We start from the raw sequence: 10556 nt of genomic DNA, 5'->3' as shown, positions 1-10556 counted from the left end.
ATGAATGACCTTTGGGTCACCTCTGTGTTCCTGAGTGCTTCCTGAAATGAGCCAGACCTCAGCCCCTAGAGACCACCACTGCAGTCACCTGACTAGGCATGTCAGGTGTGACATGTCAGTTCTAGGCATGAGTGTGGATATCCTAGCAGGCCTCTGCCAGCTCTTGTGACCAGGGCCTACTCCTTGGCCCAGTCCTCTCACTGTCCCAGAATGTTAGTCCTTCAGGTGTGTATGGGGTATAGTGGCTTCCCTTGACACTACAGTGAGTACAGCCTCTGACACGTTAACCCTGAAAGACTAGCTGTGCTGATTCCCATCCTCCACTGCCTCAGTTTCTGTTGTATGATGTTCTACTCTGGTGTGACTAACTGCATCCACACAGCTCGCCCCAACAAGCATCAAGAAGAATGAGCATTTATGGGACGTCCCTGGCGGTCCAGTGGTTAAGACTCCGCGCTTCCACTGCAGGGGGCACGGGTTCAATCCCCGGTCAGGAACCAAGATCCTGCAAGCTGCACGGCGCGGCCAAAAAAATAATAAAAATAAGAAGAATGAGCATCTATGGAGCCACGCCTGGGAAACACAACACGCTAAGCTTCCAGATACCCATGAAGAAAATGTGAAGACTTCCTGTTCTAAGCCCCATTTTCAATCATTCATTCTTATACTCACGTGGTACCTGTTCAGGAATGGAATTTACTTGATCCAGATTGAGACACGTAAGACAAAGCTTCTAACAAATTAGTAACCAGTTGTATGATGCTTGGCTATGTTACTTCCTCATCTCTAAACCTGCCAAGCTGGGGATGAGATTAAGTTGATCTCTAAAGCCCCTTTGAATCATAAGCCACCTCTAAACTTTCAACTGAGCCTCCCATTCATTTTTCTGTGTTGCTGGGAGGGGGACCTTAACCAGTGAAACTCTAAATGGAATAGAGAGGCCATGGGGAATGAGTTCTCCAGTTTGATGCCAGAGATTTCTTCAAAGCAGGGCTAGACAAACAAGCAGTGTGAGAAGCAGCAGAAAATTAAGGTATTAGTGGGATATGTGATTGAAATGTCAGGGAAGTTTCTATTGGGTTTTTTGTTACTGTTTCATGCTTAATCAGACCTATTAATAGTCTTTGGATGGACCCCAAAGACAGCTCTTAGGCAAGGACACGGAGGGTTAGGAAATAAGAAAAAGCATCAGTGCTTTGGAAAGTGGAGACCTACATAGGGTGAGAATGAGCCTCATCACAGGAAATAAGCCGTTAAAAACCAGCATGACATTCTTAAAGGCCAATTACTTTTTACTCTGAAGAAAAGCAGATATTCTAGGGTTCACCTGATAGCAGATGGGCCACATGGCTCAGGGTTTCCTAAAGTGGCTTCTGTGATGGCTTCTTGGGGCTGAAGAAATGGCTGCTATCATGCAAGATGAGAAATAGTTTTAAAGACGGTTACTTGGAGAAGGGAATGATTCACTCATTTAGGGCAACACGCCTCCAGCTTAAAGAATAAAAATAGGGACTTCCCTGGTGGCGCAGTGGTTGGGAGTCCGCCTGCCGATGCAGGGGACGTGGGTTCGTGCCCCGGTCTGGGAGGATCCCACATGCCGCAGAGCGGCTGGGCCCGTGAGCCATGGCCGCTGAGCCTGCGCGTCCGGACCCTGTGCTCCGCAACGGGAGAGGCCACAACGGTGAGAGGCCCGCGTACCGCAAAAAAAAAAAAAAAAAAAAAAAAGAATAAAAGTATGTGTTCCTTTTATATTAACTTGAAATTTTAAAACAAATGACCAAAAAATATTGGTAAGTTTAGAATATGTTTCTTCCAATTACTCATGCCTCACCCTGGAAAGATGACAATTATCTGTAAGAGGAATGAGAGACAAGATGCTGGCTTTGGGGCAGAGGTGAAGAATGTGAGCAGGCAGGATGACAGATCTGAAGAAGACACAGAAGCTGGCAGGGCCTTTAGGGATTAATTGAGGCTGGAGCTGTGGGAAGAAACTCAGTGGGACACCTTCACCACTGCCTCTGTGTCCACACTGAACCACCAAGCGCAGCGGAGAACAAACCGCTGGGATAGTCTCTACCTTCTCTTAAAGTGGAAGAAATTCTAGGGACGGGTGCCGTGAGGAAAAGGCTACTACAACTTCCGCCACAGAAAATACATCTTTATTATAAAATAATGTTTTGTTTCATGATGAGAGTAGAAAAATAACACTATGAGCTCCAGAGAAAGTTCTGGAGCTCAGTCTCTGAGAAATGGGATGAGCGGCTTTTGCATCACTCTGGGAGCACACCCTCCTGAGGTGCCCCGTGCTCCTGCAGGACGTGGGGCGCAGCACACACACGGAGTGTGCAGCTCAGGTCCTGCTGGAAGCCCAAGGAGCCTACACGGTCCACACAAGATGCTCTGGCCACGATGATCAAAGAGGAAAACTTGAGGTCAGAAGGGAATTAATTGGTTCTGAGAAGGGCCAGGATGGCGACAGCCTTGCCCCTCCCTATACTGGAGTGTAGAAGAGTCTCTTGAACGGATGATCCTGGTTTAGAAGATGGTGCCCAGTGGGCTTATGCTTGGTTTGTTCCCCAAGGTGTCTGTGCTGAGGAAAAGCTGCAACCTTGCCCAGGACAACTTGACCCACCATTTCTCACTCGTATGGCTAAAGTACCAGAGGTATGTGTGGTCTCAGCCTGTGAGGGCTGCTGGCTGAAATTTTTGTACTTCAAATCCTGTCCATACTGATGGCAGAAAGAAAGAAAGAAACAAAATGTTAAAAGACCAGTGAATAAGAGCAGCTGGCTGGAACTGTTCTATATCCCAAGGCTCTTGGCCCCAAAGAACAAGGAGAATGTCTACCCTAAGTGGGAAAGGCAGTCCCACAGACAACCCTATTTGCCCTTAAAAATCTTCTAGACCCCTCAGGCTTTAGACAAACAATGAATCCCCCCCTGGGATGGGAATCCAACCCTCAGGTGGTAGGAAACGGTCCCTCGGCAGCAGTACCTGGAGAAGGCAGCCAGGGTGAGCACCTCAAGCAGCAGCTCTGAGCCACAGAAGATGAGCAAGATGCCGTTCATGATGGCTTCCAGGCGGAGCACGTAGGTCTGCAGCAGCAGGTAATAGGAGGCCATCATGGCAGATGGGAAGGTCAAGGCCATGCTAATACCAAGCGGCATCTTTCGTTGGCAGAGGTTTCCCTTTGTACCTGTCAGACACAGCCCATGGAATCACCTCCAAGTGGCCTGCCTTCCCTGGCCTCAGAGGAAAGGCGGGCGGGATGGGATGGACTGGCAAGCAGAGGAAAATGCTCCTGAATGGGGATGTGCAGGTTTATAAATGCGGTCCCACCGTGTTAAAAACTAGAGGCTTGGGCTTCCCTGGTGGCGCAGTGGTTGAGAGTCCGCCTGCCGATGCAGGGCACACGGGTTCGTGCCCCGGTCCGGGAGGATCCCACGTGCCGCGGAGCGGCAGGGCCCGTGAACCATGGCCGCTGAGCCTGCGCGTCCGGAGCCTGTGCTCCGCAACGCAACGGGAGAGGCCACAACAGTGAGAGGCCTGCGTACCGCAAAACAAACAAACAACAACAAAAAAAAGTAGAGGCTTTGGAGCAGCTATAGGATTGCAGTCATTCACTGAAAGGTCCTGCTTCCATTCTGGCTCCCAGTCAAGGGACAATGGGCTCTTTATTTGAGGAAAAATTTTGTAAATCATAAAAATAATGTATAATCATTGAAAACTTTTCAGTTAATATAGAAAATACAGAGTTCCCTGGCAGTCCAGTGGTTAAGACTCCAGGCTTCCACTGCAGGGAGCATGGGTTTGATCCCTGGTTGGGGAACTAAGATCCCACATGCCGTACGGGGCAGCCAAAAAATAGAAAAAAATATATAAAAAATAATTTTAGAAAATATAGAAACTAAAAGACCACATGACTCAGCCCTTAGAGATAGCCATTATTACAGAATGATGTATACTGTTTCAGACTTTTTTATGTGTATGGTCACATATTACTATTTATTATTCTAAAAATAGAATCATACTCTGCATACTGTTTTGCAACTTATTTAACCACTTAACATAGTTAGACATCTTTCCACACATAACTACCTTACCCTTTTTTAATGGCTATGAACAATTTCACTGAACCAATGCCATAACTTATTTAACTAATCCTGTACTGATAGATGTTTAGGTTGTTTCTAATGTTTTGATGTTAAAAAATACATGGCAGGGGCTTCCCTGGCGGCGCAGTGGTTAAGAATCCACCGGCCAATGCAGGGGACACGGGTTCGAGCCCTGGTCTGGGAAGATCCCACATGCCGTGGAGCAACTAAGCCCGTGCACCACAACTACTGAGCCTGTGCTCTAGAGCCCGTGAACCACGACTACTGAGGTCATGTGTCACAACTACTGAAGCCCGCGCACCTAGAGCCTGTGCTCTGCAACAAGAGAAGCCACCACAATGAGAAGCCCGCGCACCACAACGCAGAGTAGCCCCCGCTCACCACAACTCGAGAAGGCCCGCGCGCAGCGACGAAGACCCAACACAGCCAAAAATAAATAAAATTTAAAAAATAATTTATAAAAAAACTATACATGGCAATAAACGTTCTCATACAGATATCTTAGCATATCTGTAGAAGTATCTGTCTTTTTCAACCATTTTGGAAGGGAAATTGTTAGGTCTAAGAATACGAATTTTACCTGGTAAAACTATTAGCAAAAAGGTTGTACTAATTTATATTCCCAGAGGGTGGGGGAATATAAATACCCACAAGAGTGTGAGACCACAGAGACCTGTTCCTCACAGCCATTCGAATGCTGGGAATTTGGAAACCTTTTTAATCTGATGGGTGAAAATGTTACCTTGTTTTTTCAATTTGCTTCTTGTTAGTGAGCCTGGGCATTTTATCATGTGTATTGGTCCTTGTAATTATTCTTATGTGAATTGCCCATTAGTGTCCCTTGCTAATTTTTTCTTTTTTTTGCTAGTGATAATTTTTTTTTAATTTTTATTGGAGTATAGTTACTTTATAATGTTGTGTTAGTTTCTACTGCACAGCAAAGTGAATCAGCTGTATGTATACATATATCGCCTCTTTTTTGGATCTTCTTCCCATTTAGGTCACCACAGAGCATTGAGTAGAGTTCCCTGTGCTATACAGTAGGTTCTCATTAGTTATCTATTTTATACATAGTATCAATAGTGTATATATGTCAATCCCCTTGCTAATTTTTAAAACTAGGTTTTTTTCTTAGCACTTTATGTGAGCCTTCTTTATCCTTTGTTATATGTGTTGAAACTATTTTTTTCCCCTCAGTGTGTGTTTTAACACCGTTTTCAAGGATGAGATATTCTAACTAATAAGGGCTTGCTCTGTATTTCTGGGGATATAAAACTTGTCCTAGAGAAATCCTTCTTCAGAGAAGTGGAGGGGATCTTAGTGCTGACCTGTGCAGGCGTCTACTGCCCTGGATAGGTGTCTACTGCCCTGGACATGGAGGTACAACTGAATCTATTCTCCCAAGCAAACCAGTGAGAGGAACCAGGAACTCTTGTATTAGTTAGACAACTGGGAAGGAATTATCTAATATCTCATGTCACCACCTACTTCTGGCCCTGCAGAGCAACAGACAAATAAATCCTGACCCAAAATATGAAGCAGCTTGAAACTTCAGAGAGGGGGTAACGGGATATACCACCAGATCCAATCTCTTATGGTGAGCCTAAGTTATGTATTGAAACTTTTCCTTGTTAATCAGGTTACAGATACCAGCTCGTCTCATAAGGAATGGAAATATTCTCTGGACAACACTCACCAAAAAACAGTCGAATTACTTCAATTCCAAGATAAAGGAAGAGCATCGCCACATCCAGTACTAGATTGGCTGTTGGATATGGTAGCAGGAGACCTGCCAATACAAAAGTCAGAGCTTGCAAACAACATAGAACAGGACACACAAGAACTCCCACACACCTGGGAATAAAGACAACACGAGTCTTATCAGCATTCCATGAACTACTTAGTGAGATGTGGGCAGGATCTGTTAACCTGCTGCAGGATCTGTTAACTCCTGGTGCGGCTACGTCTGTTAGAGGCAGGCTCGTTATTACGGGGTTTTACTCCTAACTCGGAGAGTCTATGGGGACTCTGCTCTCCACAGTAATCAGACGTACATGGGTACACAGGCTGCTGAAATGAAGGTCACCAATGGGCTTAAAGTGGAGTTCAGCAAAGAGGTGATGGGGGAGAGTCAGAATAGAGAAGTCCACATTTCCCAAACTCAAGAAAATCTCGCCAAGGGGCTTCTTACTAAATCATTCTCAAGGAAGTCACCTGATGAAGAGACTTCCACCGTGCAACGAAGAGGAGCCCCAGGGGGCAGAAAAGAATGAAAAACAAGAAGGCTTTGGGTGGCAGCTGGCACTGGGCTGAAGTGGGGAAGGGATGTTGGGGCAAGGGGAGTCAAAACCCCAGGCCTTACCTTTATACAGAAATACGAAGAGTTCCAGCAGGAAACAGGTAGCATAATACCACCCGTTCAGAAAGAACAGGATTTCCAAGGGGGTGGAGGACAACCGTTTACCTGAAAATATGAAAACAGAGAAAAGAGATGGGCTGGAGGGCAGCTCAGCCTCAGTTATTTCAATGGTTCTGTGTCTAACTTGGAGGAAACACGAGGCCGCAGCTAGTGGAAAGGGCCACGTGGGGGCACTTCTGATTGCTGACGAGGAGTACGTGTGTATATACGGTGTGGAGGGGGGTTTCCTTCAATCCCCTTCTTTCCGGAATACCGTCAAACTCGACTCCTTCGCCTTTGGGGCTCAAAGTCAAAGCGTCTCTGAGATCTAACCTCGTCACTATTTGGGAAGGGAAATTGGGGCTCAGAGACCAGCACTGGCCTGTTTGAAATCACGCTGCAAATTCGCAACTGACCTGTCCTAGAATAGGCCCAGCCAAGGATTTGGGGGTATCTGAGACCCGCACCTCGAGACCCTCGGGCACTCAGGGTGGGTGAGTCCGCCAAACCCTGCTTTGGACAAGTGAGGAGTGATGTCCCTAACACCCGAGAAGGAAGGGTTTAGGTCGAGCACTGGGAGAGAAGGTTGGGGGTGGGTGGGTACTGAGGAGAGCGGGACCAGCGACTCACACACCTCCGGAATCTCACCTCGCGACGCCATCTTCAGTCCCCATGGAAACTGCATACGCGGCTACAGCTACTCCTGGAGCAGCGAGGCGTTGCCGGAAGCTGGGGACGGAGCGGCCCTCTATTCTGGCCTCTCTACCCGCCTACCTCACTCTATGGTTACGTGGTGCCTGGGATGTCTCGGTGCAGTCCGCGCGTGCCAGCAAATTGCTTTCGCTGGGGTTTAGGCTGCCGAGCTGAGAGAGGCCAGTGGCCGCCCACCGAGCAGTTGTCCTCAGGACCCCGGGAGCGGGAGCGGCTCTTGGGCTTCCCCATACCAGGTTTACAATGAGTCGTCTGAGTGTAGCCAGTAGTGGTAATGTGACCGCAGGATTGGCAAATAGGCCCCGGCCCCAAGATTCTCTTTACTAACAACGATCTGAAAATGAGAAACGGTGTGCACGACAGTGCCATGCAAATGCACGGTGGGGTTTGGGGTCTTTTGTCTAGCAAGCAGCCTTTTTTGGGGGGAAAGGGTAGTAGGGGGTTTTGTGCCTCTGATTTACGAACCAGGTAGTTAGAAGACACCAGAATTAATCGGAACTAGAGGCTCCTTTCAAGGAGCATAAGTGAGACGGGAAGATGAAACATGATCACCAGGTGACCCAAGACGTGTATGGGAGTTGAGAAGACAAAGTACTCGCGGTGGGAATTGAGAAAAGTTTACAAGAGATGGTCTGTAAACTGGGCCTTGAAGCCTGCTTATGCTGTGGAGCAGTAAGTGTGTTACCATTCTCAGAGGAGTAGAAAGAAGGGTTTTGTTTTTGTTTCTGTTTTGGCGGTACGCGGGCCTCTCACCGTTGTGGCCTCTCCCGTTGCTGAACACAGGCTCCGGACGCGCAGGCTCAGCGGCCATGGTTCACGGGCCCAGCCGCTCTGCGGCATGCAGGATCGTCCTGGACCGGGGCACGAACTCGTGTCCCCTGCATCGGCAGGCGGATTCTCAACCACTGCGCCACCAGGGAAGCCCAAAAGAAGGGTTTTGAAGTGGACTCAGGTTAACTTGACTGTTAGTCACTGTCAGTAAGGGTAGGACAGGAAACATGGCACAGTCAAACCAGGTAATTTGAGTAGAGTGACTAATTTTTTTTAAACTAAATTTGTTTTTTTATTTTTGGCTGTGTTGGGTCTTCATTGCTGTGCCCAGGCGTGCAGGGGCTACTCATTGTCGTGGCTTCTCTTGTGGAGCATGGGTTCTAGGCGCACAGGCTTTAGTAGTCGTGGCACGTGGGCCCAGTAGTTGTGGCTTGCAGGCTCTAGAAGGCAGGCTCAGTAGTTGTGGTGCACAGGCTTAGTTGCTCCACAGCATGTGGGATCTTCCCAGGCCAGGGCTTGAATCCGTGTCCTTTGCTTTGGCAGGCAGATTCTTAACCACTGCACCACCAGGGAAGCCCCGACTAATTCCCCCCCACCCCCCCAACCCCGACTAATTTTTTTTTTAAGTGTACAATTCAGTGGCATTAATTACATTCACAATGTTGGGTAACCATCACCATCATTTACAAAGCCTTTTCATCATCCCAAACAGAAACTCTGTAACCGTTAAGCACCCACTCCCCCCAGCCCCTGCTAACATTTAATCTACTTTTTATGTCTATGAATTTGCCTATTCTTTATATTTTAAATAAGTGGAATCATACAGTACTTGTCCTTTTGTGTCTGGCGTAATTCCATTTAGCGTGTTTTCAAGGTTCATTCATGTTGTAGCATATATCAGAACTTCATTCCTTTTTATGGCTGAATAATATTCGTGTGTGTGTGTGTGTGTGTGTACACCACATTTTGTTTATCCATCTGTTGAGGAGTGGACACGGATTTCCGTCTTTGGGCTAGAAAAATGTTGCAGTGAACATCATTATAGAAGTATCTGTGGAAGCCTCTGTTTTCAGTTCCTTTGAATATATATCTAGGAGTGGAATTAGAGTTTTTTGGTAATTGTATGTTTAACTTTTTGAGGAACCATCAAACTATTTTCCACGGTGTCTGTAACCATTTTAGATTCTACCAGCACTGTACAAGGGTCCCAATTTCTCTGCGTCCTCATTAACACCTTTTATTTTCAGTTTTTAAAATGGTTATTATCACTATCCTAGTAGGTGTGAAGTGATATCTCACTGTGGTTTGGACCTGGGATCCTTTGCTGCAGTGCTTGCACCTGGACAAACATCTCCCAGAGCAAAAGAATACAAAGAAACTATAAGGGACTGAAAATAACTGCATGCATGCATGGTTTGGACAAATTATGACCAATAAGATACAAAAAGGCCAAAACCCAACTGCTGCTTTTGGTGGGGGGGGCAGAAGCAGGGTACTGCGCATGATCGCGCATGATCTCTGCACACAGCACCACCGAGGGCGTGGGCAGACCACCAAAGCCACCCCTCCGGCCTGACCCACCCCTACCCTCACCCTATTTAAGGACCCAGCTCACTCCCACCCCCTCTTTGGGAAGTGAGCAAGGGCACCTTTTTCTTGTTCTCACTCCCTCATGCTGCAGCATGAGTTCCAGTAAAGCTTTGCCTAAATTCCTCATCTGGCCTCTTACCAATTTCTGTTGATTAAGGAGTTCAAGGACTCAAGTTGGTAACAGCTGCACCAATTTACATTGCCACCAACAGTGCAGGAGGGTTCCCTTTTCTCCACATCCTCAACATCGCTCGTTATTTGTTGTCTTTTTTTTTTTTTTTTTGGCAGCATCAGGTCTTTGTTGCAGGATCTTTGTTGCGGCATGCAGGATCTTCCAGTTGCAGCACATGGGCTTAGTTGCCCCGCGGGCTTAGTAGCCCCGTGGCATGTGGGATCTTAGTTCCCTGACCAGGGATCGAACCTGCACCTCCTGCATTGGAATGCAGATTCTTAACCACTGGACCAGCAGGGAAGTCCCTGTTGTCCTTTTGATAATAGCCATTCTGACAGTTGTGAGGTGACATCTCATTGTGGTTTTGATTTGCATTCTGAGTGACTAACCTTTCAGACAGTGCTGTACTCATAGCTAGTTGGGGTGGAGGCGTGGGTCAGTAATTGTTTTTTCTGGGCTGAAAGGAGAAGCAGCAGAAGCAATTCCCTGAAACTGGAGAGAGTAATATTCAGGGAGAAGTCCCACCAAGAGCTGTGAAAGTCTGAAAAACTGGTGAATTTATATCTGAGCTCTTCCCCTTCCCTCTCCTCTGCGCTCCGATCTCCGCTTGTGCCTCCCCTTGGAACTGAACTGCAAGCCTGGGGTCTTTCTTTAGTGTCAGCGGAGCAAGGCACACAGCAAGGCTGGGAGGGGTGGAAAGGGCTCTGGAGCCAGCACATCTGCCTCCACTGCCTGCTAGACAGGAGTTAGGCAAGTTCCTTCTGTGAACCTCAGATGTCCAACTCTAAAAGGAAGGCGG

The 10556-nt window shown here is 47.4% G+C and overlaps 1 protein-coding gene across 2 annotated transcripts; it reads right to left on the bottom strand.

The window, feature by feature from the left end:
* Positions 1–2137: 2137 nt before the first annotated feature.
* TMEM216 (transmembrane protein 216) lies at positions 2138–7289 on the bottom strand. Of its 2 annotated transcripts, none has more exons than XM_027090283.1 (5): positions 7162–7289; positions 6478–6579; positions 5812–5904; positions 2995–3196; positions 2138–2729 (listed from the first exon to the last, which is right to left on the bottom strand). In XM_027090283.1, exons 1-5 carry the CDS (start codon positions 7196–7198, stop codon positions 2714–2716), a joined length of 450 nt encoding a protein of 149 aa, XP_026946084.1. In that variant the 5' UTR covers positions 7199–7289; the 3' UTR covers positions 2138–2713. The 2 variants fall into 2 exon arrangements, with proteins under 2 accessions (XP_026946084.1, XP_026946085.1); XM_027090284.1 differs by having other exon boundaries at positions 7148–7236.
* Positions 7290–10556: the final 3267 nt, after the last annotated feature.

This window comes from Aethalodelphis obliquidens, unplaced genomic scaffold, assembly GCF_003676395.1.
Source record: "Aethalodelphis obliquidens isolate GAN/ISIS:26980383/991018 unplaced genomic scaffold, ASM367639v1 scaffold69, whole genome shotgun sequence".
NCBI classification, from domain to species: Eukaryota; Metazoa; Chordata; class Mammalia; order Artiodactyla; family Delphinidae; genus Aethalodelphis; species Aethalodelphis obliquidens.
The sequence above is the reverse complement of the archived record's forward strand: the minus strand, read 5'-3'. Positions and strand labels throughout refer to the sequence as shown.